Raw genomic sequence first — 24,701 nt, 5'->3', positions numbered from 1 at the left:
AACATGTGACAGGGGTGGTTATCAACACACTAAAAAACAATTAAAAGGGGTACCTTACCAGTTTTTCATCCAGATGAATTCCACTGATCGCAAAGTCAAACATGAACAGCTCAGCCACTTTCCTAGGTAGACAGAAACATTTACATTACCTGAATGAAACTGTCAAGTCTACGCTAAATTAACTACCGGTGAAAGGATTTAGGTTGGAGAGCATACCTTGTTTCTGGGTCCAACTGAGCTAAAACTTCTTTGTTATCCAACAAATTCTTTAAACTTCTACAAAGGTCAACATTGGTGTTGAGTCTGTGAGATAAACAAACAGTGAAGAATCATTATGCAATATGCCACTCATTAACATATTCTACTAGACCTAGTTCAATGGCACTTACTTTTCTACAACTGTGCCAATCTCTATACATGTCTTCTCTGCTGCCTCACGGAAGGACGGTTCCGGATGTGCCACTTTCACAAAGTCAGCCTGGTTTGGGGAGAAAAATAACTGTACCTGTCAAATTAAATTGATTGTTTTTTGACTCTATCCTGTGCTTTCTACATTAATAACAATAAATATATACAGTACTAGTCAAAAGTTTGGACACACCTACTCATTCTAGGGTTTTTACTTTATTTTTTACTATTTTCTACATTGTAGAATAATAGTGAAGACATCAAAACAATGAAATAACACATATGGAATCGTGTAGTAAACAAAAAAAAGTGTTAAACAAATCAAAATATATTTTATATTTGAGATTCTTCAAAGTAGCCACTCTTTGCCTTGATGACAGCTTTGCACACTCTTGGCATTTTCTCAAGCAGCTTCATGAGGTATTTAATATAGAGTGGGGAGAACAAGTATTTGATACACTGACGATTTTGCAGGTTTTCCTACTTACAAAGCATGTAGAGGTCTGCAATTTTTTATCATAGGTACACTTCAACTGTGAGAGACGGAATCTAAAACAAAAATCCAGAAAATCACATTGTATGATTTTTAAGTAATTATTTTGCATTTTATTGCATGACATAAGTATTTGATCACCTACCAACCTTGCCAGGGCAAGTCCAGGTCCGTCTGAAGTTTGCCAATGACCATCTGGATGATCCAGAGGAGGAATGGGAGAAGGTCATGTGGTCTGATGAGACAGAAATAGAGCTTTTTGGTCTAAACGCCACTCGCCATGTTTGGAGGAAGAAGGATGAGTACAACCCCAAGAACACCATCCCAACCGTGAAGCATGGAGGTGGAAACATCATTCTTTGGGGACGCTTTCTGCAAAGGGAACAGGACGACTGCACCGTATTGAGGGGAGGAAGGATGGGGCCATGTATCGCGAGATCTTGGCCAACAACCTCCTTCTCTCAGTGAGAGCATTGAAGATGGGTCGTGGCTGGGTCTTCCAGTATGACAACGACCCGAAACACACAGCCAGGGCAACTAAGGAGTGGCTCCATAAGAAGCATCTCAAGGTCCTGGAGTGGCCTAGCCAGTCTCCAGACCTGAACCCAATAGAACATTTTTGGAGGGAGCTGAAAGTCCGTATTGCCCAGCGCCAGCCCCGAAACCTGAAGGATCTGGAGAAGGTCTGTATGGAGGAGTGGGCCAAAATCCCTGCTGCAGTGTGTGCAAACCTGGTCAAGAACTACAGGAAACGTATGATCTCTGTAATTGCAAACACAGGTTTCTGTACCAAATATTAAGTTCTGCTTTTCTGATGTATTAAATACTTATGTCATGCAATAAAATGCAAATTAATTACTTAATCATACAACGTGATTTTCTGAATTTTTGTTTTAGATTCCGTCTCTCACAGTTGAAGTGTACCTATGATAAAAAATTACAGACCTCTCTCTACATGCTTTGTAAGTAGGAAAACCTGAGAAATCGGCAGTGTGTCATACTTGTTCTCCCCACTGTATATTTAACTAGACAAGTCACTTAAGAACAAATTCTTATTTAAATGACAGCCTATACAGGCCAAACTCCTAAACTTTTCTTGTCGGATCTATACGAACCACGTAGGTCACCTATTTTGGATTCAAAACTGCGAATTTCGCAGAAAGGTGACTAGTTTGCATCCCTGATGATGAAACTGTCTATCATGAGGACCGCCACAGGAAAGGAAGACCCAGAGTTACCTCTGCTGCAGAGGATACGTTCATTAGAGTTACCAGCCACTAAGTGGTGATGACTTGCATCCCAAAGAAATGCTTCAGAGTTCAAGTGACAGACACATTTCAACATCAACTGTTCAGAAGAGAATGCGTGAATCAGGCCTTCATGGTCAAATTGCTGCAAAGAAACCACTACTAAAGGACACCAATAAGAAGAAGAGACTTGCTTGGGCCATGAAACACAAGCAACAGACATTAGACCAGTGTAAATCTGTCCTTAGATTTTTGGTTCCAACCTCTGTGTCGCAGAGTGGGTGAATGGATGATCTCTGCATGTGTGGTTCCCACCGTGAAGTATTGAGGTGGTTGTGTGATGGTGCTTTGCTGGTGACACTGTCAGGAATTTATTTAGAATTCAAGGCACACTTAACCAGCATGTCTACCACAGCATTCTGCAGTGTTATCCCACCCCATCTGGTTTGCTCTTAGTGGGATTATTATTTGTTTTTCAACAGGGCAATGACCCAACACGCCTTCAGGCTGTGTAAGGGCTATTTGACCAAGAAGGAGTGATGGAGTACTGCATCAGATGACCTGGCCTCCACAATCACCCAACCTCAAACCAATTGAGATGGTTTGGGATGAGTCTGACCGCAAAATGAAGGAAAAGCAGCCAACAAGTGCTCAGCATATGTGGGAACTCCTTCAAGACTGTTGGAAAAGCATTCCAGGTGAAGCTGGTTGAGAGAATGCCAAGAGTGTGCAAAGCTGTCATCAAGGCAAAGGGTGGCTACTTTGAATAATCTAAAATATATTTATATTTGCTTAACACTTTTGGTTACTACATGATTCCATATGCGTTATTTCATCATTTTGATGTCTTCACTATTATTCTACACTTTAGAAAATAGATAAAATAAAGAAAAACCCTTAAATGAGTTGGTGTGTCCAAACTTTTGACTGGTACTGTATACATCTTACCAGGTCTGCTACTTTGCACAAGCCGTCTGAGAGTTGGTCAAAAGTCTCCACAGTAACAGCTCCAGGAGGGCTGCTGCAGACTTTATCCACCAGCTCCTGTGTGTCCTTCAGAGCCCTTTTAGTGGTCACCTCGAAGCCAGCAGGGGAGCTCAGCTCTGGGACTCCAAACAAGCCCTGTGAAGGTTTTAGGATACTGTTTGACTACATTATGTGGGTTGGAATTTAAAATACTGTTACTAGTCTAGACCAAATGCTATGTGAACAGAAAAATCTGACTATTAGTTACTTTTCTTGACTGAAGGACAAAGCAGTGTTTGTAAAAACAGTGTAGTGACAAGTGCAAATCAAATACAGTAGTGTTAGATAAAACAACAACTAGCTACATCACATAGGCTAAGATACATTTGGGAATACTGTAGTTTCATGACTTAATTAACATACCACATTTTTTTCAAACAACTCAAGTCTTCTGTGAGGTTTGGCATTGAAGGCAGCTCCTACAGGTGACCAAGTGGTGACATTTCCCCTCCATATCGATGGCCATATCCCTCTGTGTTTTGCAATGTAAAGCAAACGCTTGCAAGCTGACATGATAATGCACTTACGTTAATTAGCGATCTACAGATGACTTGACTGACTAACCCACTGACTCGGCTAGTACTGTAAACAATGGAGAAACGACTTCGAGGACATGCTAGCTAACGTTAACCAATAATTTAGCTACCAATCCACTTTGAATGATTAGGCTGAAGAATAAAGTTAAGTATTGTACACGCAAAATCCAGATATCTTCAGATGGGTTGATAGCTAACTGTCCAGTGATGAACGTAAAATATGTTTTTAGCAAGCATTTGGTAGAATTTGACAGTCAAGCGAACAGCTTCCACATGTTAGCTAATGATTGGGGAATGCATTTTTGTGCTGAAGAATACTATGAATTGATCAAAATGTTTATTGCCACATTTACTTGATCAACTTGGCACTATATTAATATTCCAAAATATGTCCTAATGGTGCGGAATGGTAGGCATAACTATAAATAATTGTTTTGCCTGTAACAGATAGCATAATTTATACCGAAAGTGCTGAACGATTTATAAAATGGGTTATGCCTCGTTCATGTCCTGTCGGAAACTTGAGACCTCCGAATTAAAATGAACGTAGGTTATTTGCGTAGAGCCGCGTTAGGAGATGTTTTGGCCGGGGGAGGCTTTACTTGGCTCATCACACTCTAGCAACTCCTTGTGGTGTGCCGGGCACCTGCAGTCTAATCTCGGTTGTCAGTTAAACAGTGTTTCCTCCGACACATTGGTGCGACCGGCTTCGGGGTTAAACCAGCGGGTGTTAAGAAGCGCGGTTTGGCGGGTCATGTTTCGGGGGACGCATGACTCAGCCTTCGCATCCCGAGCCCGTTAGGGAGTTGAAGTGATGAGACAAGATTGAAAAAGGGGGTAAAAAAGAATCATGCTGTAATTGAAAATTGTACACCCCATGTAGGCTACTGCCTCGTTAAGAACTATAATTGATTTGTACTCTGTTGTGATTCTCACCAAATATGTTGGTGTCTTCTCACACTATTCAAACCCTACAATCGAATAAAAGGTTTATGCAGCTTTCTTAGCCTAAAGATCACATATTGTAAACAAATATTCTTAACTAAAAACTCATGTTTAAGAATTTCTGTGCATCCGTGACAATCACTAATCAATAGGCCTGTCCAAAAACAGCACCCATTTTTTTCTGCCAACCTGCACATCATCAACTTCTCTCTTTTGTGGCACCAATGTGAGAGGGTTTATGGTAGGGGAAACGGTGTTGCAGTAGTCTAGTGATCACCGACAACTACGAGAGAGCCTATAGGGAGGTCGGAGACCTGGCCGTGTGGTGCCAGGACAACAACCTCTCCCTCAATGCGATCAAGACAAAGGAGATGATTGTGGACTACAGGAAAAAGAGCACAGAGCACGTCCCCATTCTCATCGACGGGGCTGCAGTGGAGAAGGTTGAGAGCTTCGAGTACCTTGGTGTCCACATCACCAACAAACTAACATGGTCCAAGCACACCAAGACAGTTGTGAAGAGGGCACAACACAACCTATTCCCCCTCAGGAGACCGAAAAGATTTGGCATGGGTCCTCAGATCCTCAAAAGGTTCTACAGCATCATCGAAAGCATCCTGACTGGTTGCATCACTGCCTGGTATGGCAACTGCTCCGCCTCCGACCGCAAGGCACTACAGAGGGTAGTGCGAACGGCCCAGCACATCACTGGGGCCAAGCTTTCTGCCATCCAGGACCTCTATACCAGGCGGTGTCAGAGGAAGGCCTTAAAAATTGTCACTCCAGCCTCCCTAGTCATAGACTGTTCTCTTTGCTACCACAGGGCAAGTGGTACCGGAGCACCAAGTTTAGGTCCAAGAGGCGTCTAAACAACTTCTACCCCCAAGCCACAAGACTCCTGAACATCTAATCAAATGGCTACCCAGACTATTTGCATTGCCCCCCTCTCTCTTTACACCACTGCTACTCTCTGTTGTCACCTTAACTCTACCTACATGTACATATTACCTCAACTAACCAGTGTCCCCACAGTGGCTCTGTATCAGTACCCCCCCTGTATATAGTCTTGCTATTGTTATTTCACTGGTGCTCATTAATTACTTGTTACTTTTATCTTATTCTTTTGAAACTGAATTGTTGGTTAGGGGCTCGTAAGTAACCATTTTACCTTAAGGTCTACACCTGTTGTATTTCTGCGCATGTGACTAATAAAATTTTATTTGATAGTTTGTGGTGCAGGAATAATGACAAGCGAACCTGGGGAGCCTTGTGTTCACATTGTCCCCCAAAAAAGGGAACAGAACTCAGACCACCTCACGAGATGGTCTCAGTTTGGTTCGCTTCAGGGGCTTTTGAGGGGTCTGAGTTCCTATGGACTATTCACACTGCACACAAAAAAATAAGTGAACCGTACAGAGTTCACAAAAATTGTCTGAAAGGGTCCAAGTGTGAAAACACCCTGATACATCCCAAATGGGTAACTCGGGATCCGACACTGCCGCCTAGATTAGCAAGTCGACATTTCCGAGATAATAAAAACGAGGCATGCGCCCCAGTGATGTCCAATAATTTATGCTGCGTTCAAATGCTAGTTGGAACTAGGAAATGCAGAAATGTCTTACTGATTCATTGAACGCAGCACATGTATAACTACAACCAGTTAGAAAGTTGAACATTTCCGAGTTTCCTAGTTCCGACTAGCACATCAACACAGCATTATATATTGGTGGTGTCACTTAGTTTTTGAACTACTGCTTCAAATACAATCCACACGGTGGCAAAAGCATTGATCCACACAGCATTAGTGGGATGTATTAAATGTAAAGTGTTAGTCCCATGTGTCATGAGCTGAAATAAAAGATCCCAGCAATGTTCCATACGCACAAAAAGCTTACTATCTGTACTCACTATCTGTAATAAAGCCCTTTTTGTGGAGAAAAACTCATTCCAATTGGCTGGGCCTGGCTCCCCATTGGCTGGGCCTGGCTCCCCAGTGGGTGGGCCACCCACGGCTGCACCCCTGCCCAGCCATGTGAAATCTATAGATTAGGGCCTAATGGAATTTATTTCAATTGACTGATCCTCTTATATGAACTGTAACTCAGCAAAATCTTTGAAGTTACGTTTATATTTTTGTTCAGTTTAAGGAATGGTTAAGAATGCATTGACATTGATAACACATACAAAGTGAGCCTTGAATTTATGTCTTTATTACCGAGAAGAAGAAAAAAAAAAAACAGAAAAAAACAGCCCTCTTGTACTCCACAACCATATGGGTACCAGTAACATTTTTCTATGAAATCTGTTTGTATCAAAGTGTATGAAAAATATTTAGCAAACATGTCAATGCAATTACAGTTCAAGACCGCCGCAACACATAACTAAATTGTGACTGGCAAAAAGTAAAATGCAGTTAAGTTCTCTCCGAAAATAAATGTAATACTGAGAGTACATAACACTAGAATGTCTTCCCAATATGAGAAATCACAGTATTTTGCAATAAGTACTTTTTGGTTTCCTGTACTTGGCAAAAGGGTACCAATGTGACATGTGGCAAGACAATGCATTGTAATGACATAACAATGAAATTAATGCTCAAACTAAAACAAGCAATCGTTTCCTACAGAGTGATCCTCATAAACCTTTCAAAAGATGCCATTGTCAATCCCATATATTTACACCTCATTCCATGACTAGAATTCATGCCACACATATTCCCCCCCCCCCCCCAAAAAAATGAAAAAAATGAAAGAGGGGGGGACGGGGGGACGGGACAGACTAGGAATTCAAATTTGTACATTTTGGCTCATAAACAAGTCACCTCACAATACAGTAAAGGATCATTCATGTGGATTTACAAAGGACTTGAAGTCAAAGGAGGGTGAAGTGGATTAGTTGTCTCAGTAAGTGTGCTTGGACTGAAACCGCCATCCTGGAAATGTTTATTGTCCCTAACTACTCTAGCTCCCAAGACTGAATGGCTGAGACTACAGTAAACTTAGTTGACCCCTGAGTTCCTAATGTGAAACTAGTGTATGAAATATCTCTTTACAGTGTGTTTCTTAGTGCAAGCCAGCAAAATTTGCTTGATTAAACAGAGGTATATTAAGATAGCACCCAAGCTGACAATGCTCCCCCGAACAGTTATTTAGCTGGCCAAATCACAAAAGCAGAATGGGAGGTGGTTTGCGCTATATTTTATAAAACTACTCTTTTTTTTCATAGAAAATATAAATATCCCTGAATGAAACAGATTCACAGCATTTCCTCTTGAAAAAGCTCCAGTGCTACTACCTTTAATGTGGCGATCAAGTGTCTTCAAGGTCTCCAGTTAGTCTCTCTGGCTAAGCCTTCATTCGCTGTCGTGATATGTCACCGTTCGTTTGCCACGGTTTCGGGTCTTGATACGCGTTCCACACTCTCCTCTCTGGAATTCTGCATACGACTGGTCACTGTCTGCCTCAGAGGGGTCCCTCCGGTGTTGTCGGGCGGCACCCTTGTCGCTGACCCTTGACCTCCTTTTGTGTTTTTTTCTCTTTGGACTGCTCTGGGTCCCTGAGCTGGCAGAAGACTCTTCGTCCTCCTCGCTTTCAGAGGCAGAACTGTGGGCACTGCTGCTGCAGCGTTCCTTTCGCTTGCCTTTGTGTTGCTCCAAACGTCTCTTCCTCCTTGGACACTCAACCACCTCCTCCTCTGACCCTTGGTGGGAAGAGGTGTCTTCCTGACTACTACAGTCCTCAGGTTCAGACTTGGATCCAGATTCCTTCTTGGGATACTTGTAGTTGGAGCTTTTTGTTTCTCTCTCGCCCTCATCTTCGCAGTAGCTCTTAGCCATGGGCATGCACCGTTTCTTTTCATAAGGGTTGTCTGAGGAGTCTGAGGTGTAAATGCATTTTCTCTTGGAAGAAGACTGTTTTGTAGTAGCTGGGGAAGCTTTTCGGTTGCGTTGATGTCCTTTATCTGAAACAGCATTGCTATTCCCATTCTTACAACTGACTTGCATCTCTGAATTCAAGTCCTCCTCAGAGTCTTCATTGATGTATTTCTTTTTTGGTTGGGCTCGAAGGCAAGGACGCCTGCTAGGGCTATGCTTCTCCTTCCCATCAGATTCTTCCTCTGAGGAAGCACGCAGTTGTTTTCTCCTTGCTCTCCTGTCGGGTACAACTTCCTCCTCGCTCTCTGAAACAGAGTCATTGTGACTCGGTCTTTTGGGTTTGTTGTTGTTTCGCAACTGACGTTTATTGGATTCTCCCTTAGATTCATTATCTGAGTGGTTGCCGTCTTCTTCCTCCTCCTCCTCTTCAGACCTCAATCTTTTTTTGTGAGAGTTTGATCTCTTCGGAGTGTCACTGAGTTCCTCTGATTCGGGGACATCCTGTTTGTGGGTTGAGGCAGATGTTTGTTCTTGGCTTTTTGAATGCAATTTACTATTTTTCTCAGAGCCTTCAGCATTTTCTTTCTCCACCTTCCTCCCATTTTGGTGAGGGTGCTTTTGAGTATAGTGTTCTCGGTATTCCTCGTCAGAGCTTGCCAGAGGTTTGTGCTGTCTCTTTCTGGAGCCAGACTTCTCTTCCGCCATATAGCTGGTAATGCAAGTTTTAATTTTACTCACTGCAGCGGTTGTCAAGCTTCTGGAGGACTTCTGAGACTCAACAGCTTCTTCCTCTTCTTCACCATCAGAGCTCTCCTCCTCAGAAGTACTGTTATGTTTTGTGCTGTGCCCATTTACATGAGACAAATCATCTGAAATAGAGATAAATACAAACATTAACACTACAGCAACAAATGACTGAACTTGGAGATAAGGCAGAGAAAGTAGCCATGACTGAAAGCATCTACAGTATGCCTGTAGCTCTTACCCCTACCACCCGTCTCTGCAGCTTGTCTGGTCGTTCTGCGGCTGCTGGAATTCTTACTCTCTCCATTCTGATGACAACGAGAGGATGAAGCTTCACTCTCAATACTGTCCTCATTGTTCTCCCAATCACCCAATGAATCCTTGTCTTTTTTAGAACCTAGGGGAAAGAAAGTGTGTTACCCAACAGTGTTAAATGTTTTTTCAATGAACGCACCGCACCCTTTTGTGGCTCTGGTACAGTAGATCCATGAACAATAAAAGTTGATCCAAACCAGTCTAAGCCGACTGTGTGCTCACTCTGTGCTGATGACTGCTCCTCAGATTCAGAGCTGCTCTGGATCACGGTAGTGCGTTTGCTGACTCGGGTCGCATGGCGGCTGCTTTTCCTCCTTTGTTTATCCTCTTCCTCAGAGGCTGAACCATAGTTTTCCTCAGAGGCTTCCAGAAGCTTCATCTTGTTGACGGCCGCTCTGGCAGTCTTCCTTTTCATTGTCCTGCGGCCTAGATTCTCCTCCTCATCCTCCTCCCTGTAAGTGTCTGTACCTTGGGATGGTGATCTCTCAGATTCGCTGCTTAGCCGTCTCTCTCGCCCAGATTTTCTGCTGTGACCATTCATCTGGGCACCCCTCTCTGGACACACACAGAGCAGCAACAACATTTTAAATGGCTAATAATCATATAATACCTAAAAAAAATATCTGCTCCCACAGGCAGTTCAGACCTTTAACCATAAGGACAGTTGTCTGTGCATTTTTCTTCATCTGTAAGGGCATTTGCCTGACCACTCCCTGCTCTAGTTACCTCTCCTTTTCCCTGCTCTATGGTGTTTACCTGGCTGTTTGGTGCTTTTCCTATGGGCAACAGCATTGTTCCTGGTCAGCCTGATGCTCCTGCTGCTGGTCCTAATTGGGAATTGACGAGACAAAGAGTTTGACAACTTCCCACCGTCCTCACTCTCCTCCCCCTCATTGGAGGACTCTTCCTCGCTCTCGGCAACTGAAATAAAACGTCAAAAACAGGGATTTTATTAGAGGGACAGAGACTAAGGGATGTCTTGCAAACTGCCTTCTACCAGATTTATGTGAAATCCTAACTTTTTTTCTTCTTTGCCCCCTTGTTCCTGGTGACTCTTCTGGTTCCCCTGGTCTCTCTGCTGTGATGGTGCCGTGAGGACCCCGGGCGTTTCTCCTCTTCAGAGTCACTCATAGATAACTCGCTCTCAATCTCAGAGTCTGACCCTGAGGAGGCTTCAGAAGAGCTGTGGTCTGAGCTGTCACTGCTTTGGTTCCTTCTCCTGGTTCTCTCGGTAGCAGACACTTTGGCTGAGGTAGATTTAGTCGTTGACGCCACTTCCACTTTTTCCTGAGTTTTTAGAGCAGCCCTCTTTTGGCTGAAGGGAAAGAACAATATCATTAGTAGTGCTGTAGGTCCTGTGGACCACATAAGTACATTTCCTTAAGCCCAATGAGGTCTGTGGGCAGTAGAAGTGAGGCCTACCTTGTGGTGTTAGTGCTGGGCACATTAGACTCGTGGTGCTGAAGCTTCTTCCGGAACCTCTGGCTGCGGCGGAGCTTCTCGCTGCTCTTGACGGCAGTTTTGTATTGCGATATGATTGTTCTGATTCGCTCTTCGAAGAATGCAGAGAGCCGCAAAGTCATACTGTAGATCTGGGGACAGAGGAGATAAAAATCTGTAGAGCACAGCAACTTGGCATCAGGTCCTAGTACCTAGATTGATGACAATCCAGAGCCTGACCAATGTCAAATGAAGATCAACTCAATAGAAGAGTGCTGAATTTCTTACACTGGAATCGCTTGTATGGTTTGGAAATGCAAGAGCGGAAATACCTTTGAGCGTTTGTTTGGCGTGAAGGCTTTAGCGTTGGCAAATATCAGACGTATGTCTTTGCAGAGCTCCATGGGGTTTTCATAGCGGTCCTCCTCAAGGGTCCCCTTCACAGTCCCAAAGTCCATGGGAGTGTCAATTATGCTAAGGTAGTCCTGCAAACAGACATGAGCCACATTAGATCAACAGTTCTGTCAAAGCCAGAGTCATTATTACAGTAGAACTCTGTGTTCTCTTACTGGGTAAGAGGTAGGATCCACAGGCTTTCTGAAGGGCTCGGAGTCCTCACACTCAAAGACATAGTTCATCAGGCGCTTGCACTGCCCCTTCCAGGAGTCCTGGTCAGGTACAGTCTCCACAGAGCGCTGGGGTGAAGGGAGACTCATACATAAGATAAGACAACATCCCAGCCACTTCCCTAAATTTTTATTGCTGATTTTAAGACAAAGATGTTCTGTTTTTTACATCATCATTCATTACTTACCTGGCGCAGTCTGTGTCCAGAAGAGGGGCCTGGTGCCTCTTCCAGGTCCTGGGAATGGACATTCAAATCAATATCAGTTCAACCCAAAAGTTACACAGCAAGTTGTGAATGATTTGATGATCAACCCTGATTTACCTCGTCATCCGTATAGTCCATGTCTTCAATAGCACTGTAGATCTCCATAATATCTGTACAGCTAGGTCGACTGAGGAAATAAAAAAGCAACACAAGTTGTTAAATACAGATACATTTATCTGTACAAGTTAAAGCTCAATAACACTTGGACAACTCACTTGATAAATTTTAGCAGGACATCTGTGATAAGTTTTGCTGAATGGGCTATCTTGCTCCTTGGCTCATTGAAGGTCCGGGCGTTGTGCACAATGTATCTGGCATCCCAAACTAAAGAGGACAGTCGCCTGTAGAACCTATTTATAAGTCTCAGTCTGATGGTGCTCAGGTCTGTAGGGAAGGCTATCACCGTGCAGTAGGTTGGGTACTGAACTATGTCCACCGGGCCAGAAAATGGGGCTACAATATCTGTAAATAAAAAATAACAAAATCAGAAGTACTGTGAATTTGAAATTCAAAACCTCACTAGCCCATCTAGGAATGTTATACAATCCGAGGTCTGCTGAGGATGAAATAGTACCAAAATGCAGTGGTGAGGTAAGTGTTCTTACCAACGGTGATGAGTTGCTCAATGCCTGCTATGATGCGTTCACACTCGTTGTCTCTACTCCTCTCACCCCACTCTCCTGTCTGGGGTTTATACATGACCTCTCTCATCTCCTCTGCTGTCACTGGAACCCCTCCACCTACACACTCAGGTTGCTGGGCTGAAGAGCACAGACACACACCATTGTTACCATACAGTACCTCTGTCCTAGAATGAAACATTTCCAACAACAGAGTCTGTTAAATTACCATCCTCTGGAATAGCTTCCACATCCCAAGGACTTAGCTTCTCCATTTCACCATTGTCCCATCTGGCAACAAAGCAAAACCAAGCAGGTTAGAAACATGCAATCCACCGCAGAAGGCATCAACCGTTGCGAGACCATTTTGACTGGTTTCCAACAACGCAGACCCAATCATACATTCTCACCTGACTTTGAAGCACTGGAAATGACTGTCTGGATATTCAAGCTGGTATGGCTCCTGACAAACAATGATCCCAAACCACCAGGCATCATCTATTACAGACCGGAATCTGTCATCTGCAGTGAGGAATAATACCATTTTAGATGGGGGAAATGCAGAAAATATTGCTTCGAAATGTTGACCCATTCATCTCACGCATTACTATACCTTGAGTTGTTAACTTACTTGGCTGCCAGACTCTACTGCGTGCTTCGTCATAACTCTGCCGAAGCACGAGGAAGTCAATCACATCCGGCATGTCATGGTACCTGAGGGGAGGCGTACAGAAGTCCAAAGTCACCAAATGTCTCTGGTAATGTCTGTAAAAACGTACATGTACAGTGGGGAGAACAAGTATTTGATACACTGCCAAATTTGCAGGTTTTCCGACTTACAAAGCATGTAGAGGTCTGTAATTTTTTTATCATAGGTACACTTCAACTGTGAGAGACGGAATCTAAAACAAAAATCCAGAAAATCACATTGTATGATTTTTAAGTAATTCATTTGCATTTTATTGCATGACATAAGTATCTGATACATCAGAAAAGCAGAACTTAATATTTGGTACAGAAACCTGTGTTTGCAATTACAGAGATCATACGTTTCCTGTAGTTCTTGACCAGGTTTGCACACACTGCAGCAGGGATGTTGGCCCACTCCTCCATACAGACCTTCTCCAGATCCTTCAGGTTTCGGGGCTGTCACTGGGCAATACGGACTTTCAGCTCCCTCCAAAGATTTTCTATTGGGTTCAGGTCTGGTGACTGGCTAGGCCACTCCAGGACCTTGAGATGCTTCTTATGGAGCCACTCCTTAGTTGCCCTGGCTGTGTGTTTCGGGTCGTTGCCATACTGGAAGACCCAGCCACGACCCATCTTCAATGCTCTCACTGAGAGAAGGAGGTTGTTGGCCAAGATCTCGCGATACATGGCCCCATCCTTCCTCCCCTCAATACGGTGCAGTCGTCCTGTTCCCTTTGCAGAAAGCGTCCCCAAAGAATGATGTTTCCACCTCCATGCTTCACGGTTGGGATGTTGTTCTTGGGGTTGTACTCATCCTTTTTCCTCCAAACATGGCGAGTGGAGTTTAGACCAAAAAGCTATATTTTTGTCTCATCAGACCACATGACCTTCTCCCATTCCCTCTTCTGGGTCATCCAGATGGTCATTGGCAAACTTCAGACGGGCCTGGACATGCGCTGGCTTGAGCAGGGGGACCTTGCATGCACTGCAGGATTTTAATCCATGACGGCGTAGTGTGTTACTAATGGGTTTCTTTGAGACTGTGGTCCCAGCTCTCTTCAGGTCATTGACCAGGTCCTGTCGTATAGTTCTGGGCTGATCCCTCACCTTCCTCATGATCATTGATGCCCCACGAGGTGAGATCTTTCATGGAGCCACAGACCGAGGGTGATTGACCGTCATCTTGAACTTCTTCCATTTTGTAATAAATTGCGCCAACAGTTGTTGCCTTCTCACCAAGCTGCTTGCCTATTGTCCTGTAGCCCATCCCAGCCTTGTGCAGGTCTACAATTTTATCCCTGATGTCCTTACACAGCTCTCTGGTCTTGGCCATTGTGGAGAGGTTGGAGTCTGTTTGATTGAGTGTGTGGACAGGTGTCTTTTATACAAGTAACGAGTTCAAACAGGTGCAGTTAATACAGGTAATGAGTGGAGAACAGGAGGGCTTCTTAAAGAAAAACTAACAGGTCTGTGAGAGCCGGAATTCTTACTGGTTGGTAGGTGATCAAATACTTATGTCATGCAATAAAATGCAAATGAATTCCTTAAAAATCATACAGTGATTTTCTGGATTTTTGTTTTAGATTCCGTCTCTCACAGTTGAAGTGTACCTATGATAAAAATGACAGACCTCTACATGCTTTGTAAGTAGGAAAACCTGCAAAATGGTCAGTGTATCAAATATTTGTTCTCCCCACTGTATCTTCAATGTTAGACACTTTGAAGTGGTTGCATCATTTACTTGACATAAAATGATTTGTCTGTGATTTTGCCCGTGCCATGGTCAATGAGCGTCAGTTTCAGGCGGCACAGTGTCGGAGGGCATACTTCATACTTGATCCCAGTTATTTTAACAAACTCTTGGTCCTGTAGAGAGAAGGAGGATTTCAAGTTACTCTTCAACAATGTCCTTTCAGACACTGGCCCTCTCAACACACTAACCCATTTTCTACAGGCAGAAGACAGATTTATCTGTTTCCTAGTTTGGAGCAGAGTGGATATGATGTTCTTACCCTCAGCTCCATCTTCCTCCAGGGCTGTTTCTCCATGTTAATGGGGTACAGGTTGTTCCTGTTCACTGCCTCCACATACGCCTCGTGACCCTGGCGGAAATAGATTACCTGAGGGAGAGAGAGGGTAACATTAATTAGACCAGAGGGGGCTGATGGGGGGAGCTATAGGAGGACAGGCTCATTGAAACAGCTGGAATGGAATTAATGGAACGGGGTCAAAATTGGTTTCCATATGTTTGATACCGTTCCATTTAATCAATACCTATAGCTCCTCCCACCAGCCTCCTGACTTCAACCCCAAAGATGCACACAACAACAGTAGGGAAGCCATATGGTCCAGACAGTCACGTACCTCATCACCCATCTGGGGAACGAAGGGAGACTTCCTGGGAACGACATCAGTGATCCACGTTGAGGGTCTGAACTCGTTGGACACTTCTCTGTTCATCGACGGCCTGGCTTTAGGCCACTGTGATACACATGTACAATTACATAAGATTGAATATTAAATCAATAGGGAAGTGAAACTACTTTTTGTCATACGAGAGCAGGATACAAGCATTGACAAACAAAATATGCAGGTTAGTACAGTGGCTAACCTTGGGCATCTTGCTTTTGGGCTTCTTGGATTTCTGCTTGCTAGTCTGAGGAGGTCGTTCTTCCTCGTCACTTTGCTGCTTCTCCTCTTCCTCCTCGTTATCTTCCTCCGAGCTGCTAAGCTGCCGCCGAACTCGTTTCCGTGATGACACGGGAGTGGAGGGCTGCAGGTTAATCCCAGCGTCTGCTGTCCAGTCAGAGTACTCACTGGACGAGTGGCTGTCATGGGCAACATAAGTTATGTTCACATTAAGCCAAGCGAAACGACAATATGACATACGCCATGTGCCCCTTTGCAAGGAATCAAGAGAAGCAAATAGCTTATCTGTACCTTGAACTGTCACTTTTCCATTCCTCTTCCTCATTGGATGAATCCAGTTCACTGCTGTCCATCTCATGGTCCTAGAGGCGGGGAAGGAGATTGCAAGATTGACCTCTTTCACCAATATTCCATATAGCTTGTTATTCTTTAATGGACATGTCAAAAGCATATTTCTTATCACACAGGTTTGTAGATTATACCTCAGATGTTGCAGTCTCCTCTCCTTCCTCACAGGAGAACTCAATGAATTCTTCCACAATCCCATCTTTGCTCTGCTGGAAGACTTTTTGCTTTTTGCGGGACTGTGCTCGTTTGATGCAAGGCACCTCATCTTCAGAATCATCCTGAGGCAGAAGCAAAGCAGAAATGCAGGTATGACGTCAGTATCATTTTAAAATCCCTGTGGTCAGTCATGATTTTTAAATGAATAAATGTGTCTACTTACTCTACAACTGCCGTATGTCACACGGCGTTTCTTTGCATTGTATAAGGCAATCTCCTCCTCTCCTTTTGTAATTCGGAAGTCATCCTGGCAACTACAAGATCATTTACACATTTAATTTCAACTTGCATTTCAGGAATAATGTTCTAGAGATGAACCATTTAGGAGTAGACTTGTTTATAAATGGCATCCTTTTGTCTTATAACAAACTATACAGATGATCTCCCCCCGTTGTTTGAGGAATAGAGGGATGTCTGTCTCACCTGTACCCGCTGGATGAGAGCTCGGGTACCACCACTCTGCGTCTCCAGGCCTGCAGGTCCCGCTCCGTGGCCATCTGGCTGCGAGGGGCATTCTGGTGCATCTGTCTCACCCCTTCCACCTGCCCACTGCGCCGCAGACCCACGTTAGGGGACGACTGCACCTCAGCTGCACCTCGCTCATTCACTGATGCTGGGTACAGAGAGGAGGGAAGACAACATGACTGCTTGTCTAGGACCCAATCATTAATTTAACCATAAGGGATGAGGGGGTATTTTCCATTTCCAATGGAGTCCTTAATCATCAACATGTAGGAATGTGAAGTATTTGAGCATGCCCAAGAGCAATGGTAGTTTATGGAAAGGAAAAGAGAGCTAGGAACATTATCTTGGTACCTCTACGTGGGGTGCTGGGGGCTGGGAATGCAGGGGCCTCTGCTGGGGCCTGTGTCCCTGGTCTGCTCTGCCTGTCCTGCTGCTCCTGCAGCTGCCTTATGGCGTCGTCCAGAACGCTGCGTCTGGCCGTGGCCTCCTCGTGGTCCGTGGTCAGCTGACTGATGACCTGCTCCATCACCTCGCCATCACCTGAGTTGGACAACACGGACACAGTTAATTTGACATAGTGAAATTAACTCAAAGATATGGTCAAAGCAGGAAGACTGAGATAGTCAAGTAATGAGGTAGTTAACATACTTGTGGCGACATATCCCAGCTGAGGCACCAGGTGTTCGTCTGCAATGTTCTCCCTCCCGGGGACCAGCCGCTGGTATCTGGGTGGGTGGGGGTTCCCATCCACATCCACCAAGAAGGGAGGGGGCATGAGGTGGGGTGCCTGCTGGGTCTGCTCGTCCAACACAAAGCCGTTGGCGTCACGGATCAGTGGCCGATAGTCGGTGTGGAAAAACACCTGATCTGGAAGCTGGACAAAGACAGACAGGCAGTCAATCTCCAACCATTGAATAGAGGACTCTTTCTTATACATAGATGTAGTAGGAGCTGCATCCTTACCTTCTCATATGGCTTGGAGCTCCCAAAGCCGAATATGACCAGATGGCCGTGGGAGTCTGTGCAGGCAAAGCGCTGGCCATCGGGAGTGAACTTGCAGTCAAAAACAGCACCATGACCCTGGCCCTCAATCTGTAGGGCAGACAGAGCAACCAAGATGGAGTTAGTCATAGTTGGAGAGAATGGATGTTACTGTTAAGTCTTCTGTGGTGCATGGCTCCTCCTCACCATGTTGAAGTAGTGCTGTGTCTTTGTGCCCCGGACGATGTCCCAGATGAAGACGTTTCCGTCGTGGCCAGCAGACAGCATGATCCTGGGATCTGAGGGGTGAGGCTCCAGGACAAACACCTCAGCCTCATGGCCCTGTACAGAGCATCACACAGCTGTCAGGTCAACTCACTGTCTGATGGTATTTAGCTATTTTACCAAGTCATTGACCAAAAATATTTGAGTAACTGTTCCTGAAAAGCATGCTTACAGTGACAAGGGGAAAAAACTGTAGAACTATAATGTCCTCTTGACCAAGGAATCTAGGACTATACTTCAACTATTCTTCATATACAAATACAGTGCATTCGGAAGTATTCAGACCTCTTCACTTTTTCCACATTTTGTTACATGCAGCCTTATTCTAAAATAGGTTGAATAATTTTCCCCCCCATCAATCTACACACAAAACCCAATAATGACAAAGCTAAAACAGGTTTTTAGAAATATCTGCAAATGTATTCAAAATAAACTGAAATATCACATTTACATAAGTATTCAGACCCTTTACTCAGCACTTGTTGAGCGCACTACAAGCTTGGCACACCTGTATTTGGGAAGTTTCTCCCACTTTTCTCTGCAGATCCTCTCAAGCGCTATCAGGTTGGATGGGGAGCGTCGCTGCACAGCTATTTTCAGGTCTCTCCAGAGATGTTCGATCGGGTTCAAGTCCGGGGCACTCAAGGACATTCAAAGACTTGTCCCGAAGCCATTCCTGCATCGTCTTGGCTGTGTGCTTAGGGACACTGTCCTGTTGGAAGGTGAAACCTAGCCCCAGTCTGAGGTCCTGAGTGGGTTTTCATCAAGAATCTCTCTGTGCTCCGTTCATATTTCCCTCGATCCCGACTAGTCTCCCAGTCCCTGCCGCAGACGAGAGAATCATGTTCTGGCAAACTCCAAGCGGGCTGTCATGTGACTTTTACCGAGGAGTGGCTTCCGTCTGGCCTTATTGGTGGAGTACTGCAGAGATTGTTGTCCTTCTGGAATGTCCATCTCCACAGAGGAACTCTGTAGCTCTGTCAAAGTGACCATTGGGTTCTTGGTCACCTCCCTGACCAAGGCCCTTCTCACCCGATTGCTCAGTTTGGCTGAGCGGCCAGCTCTAGGAAGAGTCTTGGTGGTTCCGAACTTCTTCCATTTAAGAATGATGGAGGCCACTGTGTTCTTGGGGACCTTCAATGCTGCAGAAATGTTTTGGTACCCTTCCCCAGATCTGTGCCTCGACACAATCCTGTCTCAGAGCTCTACGGACAATTCCTTCGAACACATGGCTTGGTTTTTGCTCTGACATGCACTGTCAAATGTGGGACCTTATATAGACAGGTGTGAGCCTTTCCAAATAATGTCCAATCAATTGAATTTACTACAGGTGTTCTCCAATCAAGTTTTCCAAAACATCTCACGGATGATCAATGAAAACAGGATGTACCTGAGCTCAATTTCAAGTCTCATAGCAAAGGGTCTGAATACTTATGTACATAAGGTATCTGTTTTTAATAAAGTTGCAAAGAAAATTCTAAAAACCTGTTTTTGCCTTGTGATTATGGGGCATTGTGTGTAGATTGAGGGAAAAAAGACGACTTAATACATTTTACAATAAGACCGTAACGTAACAAAATGTGGAAAAAGTGAAGGGGCCTGAAGACTTTCCCGAATGCACTGCAGTTGAAGGATGGCAATCTACACTACTAGTGGTTACAGATACAAAATGTCCTCAGTTATCTTTGTGAAACAGAATGTTCACGAAAATGGAATGTAAGAGAATGTGGTTGCTCCTACTTTAAGGATATGTAGCAGCTGGCCCGTGTAAGAGTTCCACACTTTTAGGATATGGTTGTTGACGGCTGTGATTACTGAGTTGTCATGGCGATCCCACGCTACCATGGTGACCTTGGGCTTGAAAAAGCTTTCCTCATTGGTTGTGTGTTCCGAGCTGAGGAGAAAGTCGATATGAAAGGAGGAAAACATAAATACAAGCATGTGTAGGTGTATGTAATGGTGCCGTCAAGCTGTTCATTCCTTACCCTGGTAGAGTGGCGTTCATATTGAGAAGAAGGCTCCTCCACTGCTGACGCTGAGTCAGCCTCCAGATGCGTGCTGTGCCATCTCGACTGCCACTCACAAACCTACGAGACGAGGCAAACCAAGACAATGAACTCTAGACCAGTGGTACAAGGGTCCCTGGGGGTACTTGGCTTATGCACAAGAGGTACTTGATAAGTCTCATGAGACCATAGGCTTACTGGTAAAATGCAAATGAGGGGGTACTTCAGGGGTACTCCAGGCAGAGCAAAACTCAGTGATACAGTGAGCGAAAAAGGTTGGGAACCACTGCTCTAGACAATCCTCATGATTCCTTATGTTATAAAGTAAAAAACTGTTGGGCTAAGGTGAGTGCTTCAACTAATCACATTGATCATACCTTTCTCCTGAGTGGCAAAATTGGATGCTGTCGACCTTGTCCTAAAAATGAGAACATATATTGACAACAATGATTAGAATATTACATCAACGTTTTTTGTATTTATTGTAAATTAAAGCTTGAATGGATTTAATGATTTTTTAGAAACTCATTATTTTCTTGTGTTCAGTTTTTTGCTGCTATTTGATGGTTTATCTTCAAGGGATCTTACCGTGTGTTCATGAAGCTCTGATATTTTTTCAGGGTTCCCACCTCCCAGGTAATATATTCTGATGACATCGTCAGTACTTCCCGTCGCTAAGAACATGCCACCTAAAATGTTTTATAAAACACAAAAATGACTATAAATGTATCCCAATTTGGTTCAGTCTCTCTATACCCATGTTAGAGTAGCTTATACTTGTAACAGTTGGTGAGGTAAAAAGCTGGATCAATGCATCGGTTGAAAATTGTATCAGCTATGGTGAGTGTAATACGTACCCTATGATCAATTTGTAGGAATGTATTTAAAGATCCAAAGCATTCTTTTACACAACTGCTATCTTGACATCATTACCTGGACTGAATGATGAGCACACCATCTGAACCCCCGGCCTGGGTCGCTCTGTAAACTTCTGCGGGCGATCACTTTACAAACAGAGTGTAAATGTTTCAGACTTATGATGTAATTTTCAGGATGCAATTATTATCTTGATCAAATTACCAGCAATTGAAACTCACCTGAAATTGATGTTATTGACATCCCACTGCCAAAAGCAGATTGTTGCATCAGTTCCAGTGGACACCAGGTATCTCTTTGAGCCCTTGGCAAATGGTGAGAACTGAGGACAGATGTAATTCACCCAGTTAAATGATGTTCCAGATAGACAGACTTATGCACCCACATCTATACTGAGAGCAACACACTAGTGGTCCAATGTGAGCTTCTGAAGCAAACCAGGTTTAGTATTTGTATTTATTGATCCCCATTCAGCTACTCTTCCTGGGGTCCAGCAAAATTAAGGCAGTTTTAAATGTTTCATTCACAACAGATTTCACAACATGATGTACAAAATGGGATAAAAGGAGATGTGTGCAGTTACCACATTATACTGTTGCATGGTTTTCTACATTTGCAAAACTGTGGACAGCATTAGCTTACATACTCTTTGCCCGGCTAACATTAGTCAGATAAAAACATAATAAGGGTGTTGGAGGAAGATAGAAGCTCCTACCTGTAGGGAGGTAATGGACCCACTGTGCCCCTGTAGGACAGCCATAGGGGCACAGGTACGAAGGCACCACACTCGGATGGTTTTGTCACAGCTGCCAGCTGCCATCAAGGTATTCTCAAAGCTGACAGCCAAGTCTGAGATCTCAGCAGAATGTCCTCTCAGGGTGGAGTGCAGCCTCCCGTCAAACGAAGACCATATTTTCACCAAGCAGTCATCCGAGCCCTTGAAAGTAGATTTGATAAGCTAGGTAAAGTGATGAGCCTAAAATGATTTCCCCCAAGAACTTGATCTTTATAATGACTCACAGTGAAAATCCTGAGACCGGTTCGATCAAAAGCGATGCAGTAGACTGCAGACAGATGACCCAGAATCCTCCTGTGCATCCGCATGTGCTGATAGTTGCTCACAGGGTTCACAGCGCTGAACCGCTGAGTACCGGTTAGCTCCCTTCCTCTGTACACCTCCACTGTGATGGACAAAACACTATGATTTAGAGTCCAAACATGATAGTAACAGAATCATGTTAACAGAAAACAACAACACATGTGTTGAGTTATAAGAACACATTGCATTTACAGTACCGGTATAAATAGAAAATAATCGTGTGAACATGTCAATCCTGTGTCAGAGAATACCAACCTAGATTTGGAGGATCCCTGCAGGTCAAATGCATCTCTGGTGGTCTCCCTCTGTGCAGGGTAGCAAATGATGAGCCTTTCCTCCGAACATTGCCGTAATCTGGAAGAGGTGGAAATAAAAAGGCAATTTAATAATTTCATTTTACAATTCGATTCCAGAAAGAATAGTTGCTGATGTATACATTTAGAATTCACGCTCAAACAAGACATGTAAAGTTGAACACCTTTTGATGTTCTGAGTAAGGACTGCCTCCCGGTTCCCAGTAGGGAATGTACGCCTTGAACACATGATGGCACCTCTTTGTCCAGAATCGGCCCAATCTGCTTACAGATCTGCAGCAAATGGTCAGGTGCAATGTGTCTGTTGGATGCAACCTAGGGGATCAAACATAGTGTTGATGAGCAGAATGACTCATCCAGCTTTCATTGTTACAAGTTAAACCACTATCTATGCTTTGTTCCTCAAGCCATCACAACATTTGTAGGTTGGGTAGCAGTCAAGAGCGTTGGGCCAGTAACCGAAAGGTCGCTGGTTCGAATCCCAGAGCAGACTAGGTGACAAATCTGTTGTTGTGCCCTTGAGCAAGGCACTTAACCCTAATTGCTCTTGTAAATCGCTCTGGCGCATCTGATAAATGACTAAAAAAATTTAAATGTAAACAATGGTGACACCAGGAATCACAGTACTGCAACCACATTGTCTATTTATTATTTAGATCAAAGTCTTTGTCTAATATTTCAGTACACTGTCAGCCAGTGGCATTGTAAGAAAATATACATTTCTTAATTTTTCTAGGGGCAAAAAAACATAACTGACATAACTAGGGTTCTTCATGTACACCGGATCTCGTTCCACCAGTGTGCTACATTCCTTGTGGGCAGAACGTTTTATGTAAAACACATTCATCAACGGACGAATCACAACACAGGTCACAAGAAAAATAGCGCAACGACAGCCTTTCTAGGGCGTGGATTGGTCAACAGTGGTGTCCTGACGTAGCCAGAACCACAAGAGTCCCCACCCAATCTGCAGTACAACAGATATATTTATAAATGCTATATCAATTTTGTTTCTATACTACAGTGTCAAGCTTTCGACACATACGAAAATACGTAATCCTACATACCGGTAAAAGTTAAAAATATGTTTATTATGCAACAACAATGTAACAACGATTAAATCTGATTGAACAAAGAGTAAATGGCCCAATCACGGACACACAACGTGGTTGTCATTCAACAATAACAGATATTCGACAATGAGTTTACATCTATTGATTATAGACTTACCAAATCTTCGTAAGATCTTGGATGTTCATGTCCTTGCCAGTCTAATCTGCAGGGTAAAAGCTATCCAAAATGGTGCGCATTAGTGTAAATCACAACACTGAAGATGCTAGAAACACTGCCAGAAATTAAGTTAGTAAAAACGTGTGATGTCAAACGTGTGAGGCGGTCAGAGAAGCATTAAAAGTCGTGAGTGAGACAAGTTCTACGTTCCAGTCCAATCGGGATCGCTAGCTACATACATCGACTGCAGAACGCCGCTGCTGCCGGAATACACACCTGATATTCTTCTAGTTCGCTCGCTAGAACCTGCAATTGATTAAAACAAATAGGTGTTTCGAATGTGCTGCTTTCATTTACTATTCGCCAAAAATGTTGAATAGTAAGAAATTGTCAATAAGGCACGCCAATTTACCTCAGCCGCTCTCCGACATGGACCCGTTGTCAGAAAACGTGAAATTAGGTAATATAGCTCTGTAAGTGAATAGCAGAAAATAGTACCACAATTGGATATCAATTAAATCAAGCTTTATCTATAATTTAAGCAATGAATTAGGCAACTATATGCGCCTTACCCGATTCAAGGAGCGAAATATTCCGACTTTTGGCCATTGAATCAGCCGTGATTTGGTTGGTGTACAATTGTAAACTAACTTTATGACTAGTGAGAGTATGATATATTTATTTAATTTCGGTTACACTGCTCTGACCCCCTCCACGGTTGCTCCCGCTTTCTAATCAGCCTGTTTTCAGTCGCCATTGGAAGGATGAGGCCTCAGCAATACTAGTTACTTCCGCCACAGCAGAGGAAATAGGGGGTGGGGAACAACTTTTACAATATTGTTCGACAACAAAGACAAAGCGAAGCTCGGCCGCTAATTGCACTAATATTATATTTAAATACATTTGAAAGCTTTGGATCAATGTAAATAAAGTTATTTCTATATGCGGAATTATAGTTTAAAGACCGCACTGTTGTCTTTTCTTCGACAAGGTCGTGTCTTG

General features: G+C 43.8%; 2 protein-coding genes across 2 annotated transcripts in view; both read right to left on the bottom strand.

Moving 5' to 3' along the window:
* The window catches only part of LOC139385900 (mitochondrial intermediate peptidase-like), a 44,344-nt gene extending 40,325 nt beyond the window's left edge, over positions 1–4,019 (bottom strand). The window contains exons 1-5 of the mRNA XM_071131193.1: positions 3,538–4,019; positions 3,097–3,270; positions 390–478; positions 217–303; positions 59–122 (exon numbers count right to left, since the gene is read on the bottom strand). Of these exons, the coding sequence (XP_070987294.1) occupies positions 59–122; positions 217–303; positions 390–478; positions 3,097–3,270; positions 3,538–3,687 (564 nt within the window). The 5' untranslated portion in view covers positions 3,688–4,019. The remainder of the gene's footprint in view (positions 1–58; positions 123–216; positions 304–389; positions 479–3,096; positions 3,271–3,537) is intronic.
* Positions 4,020–6,847: 2,828 nt separating this feature from the next.
* LOC139386021 (bromodomain and WD repeat-containing protein 3-like) lies at positions 6,848–24,479 on the bottom strand. Its single transcript, XM_071131401.1, has 41 exons — positions 24,272–24,479; positions 24,112–24,170; positions 23,976–24,005; positions 23,700–23,759; positions 22,634–22,784; positions 22,411–22,509; positions 22,077–22,237; positions 21,772–21,993; positions 21,278–21,378; positions 21,114–21,184; positions 20,769–20,869; positions 20,558–20,598; positions 20,160–20,261; positions 19,915–20,068; positions 18,097–18,231; positions 17,872–18,000; positions 17,557–17,782; positions 17,260–17,448; positions 16,867–17,056; positions 16,607–16,697; positions 16,362–16,505; positions 16,171–16,241; positions 15,842–16,058; positions 15,595–15,711; positions 15,243–15,350; positions 14,972–15,096; positions 13,172–13,254; positions 12,951–13,062; positions 12,770–12,831; positions 12,526–12,681; positions 12,136–12,382; positions 11,978–12,047; positions 11,843–11,890; positions 11,598–11,723; positions 11,361–11,513; positions 11,011–11,180; positions 10,608–10,903; positions 10,345–10,509; positions 9,811–10,143; positions 9,515–9,670; positions 6,848–9,398 (listed from the first exon to the last, which is right to left on the bottom strand). Exons 1-41 carry the CDS (start codon positions 24,306–24,308, stop codon positions 8,008–8,010), a joined length of 6,699 nt encoding a protein of 2,232 aa, XP_070987502.1. The 5' UTR covers positions 24,309–24,479; the 3' UTR covers positions 6,848–8,007.
* Between the last annotated feature and the right edge of the window lie 222 nt (positions 24,480–24,701).

The sequence above is a fragment of the Oncorhynchus clarkii genome, chromosome 27 (genome assembly GCF_045791955.1).
Source record: "Oncorhynchus clarkii lewisi isolate Uvic-CL-2024 chromosome 27, UVic_Ocla_1.0, whole genome shotgun sequence".
Classification (NCBI taxonomy): Eukaryota; Metazoa; Chordata; class Actinopteri; order Salmoniformes; family Salmonidae; genus Oncorhynchus; species Oncorhynchus clarkii.
Note: the sequence above shows the minus strand (reverse complement) of the source record. Positions and strands in the feature narration are given on the sequence as shown.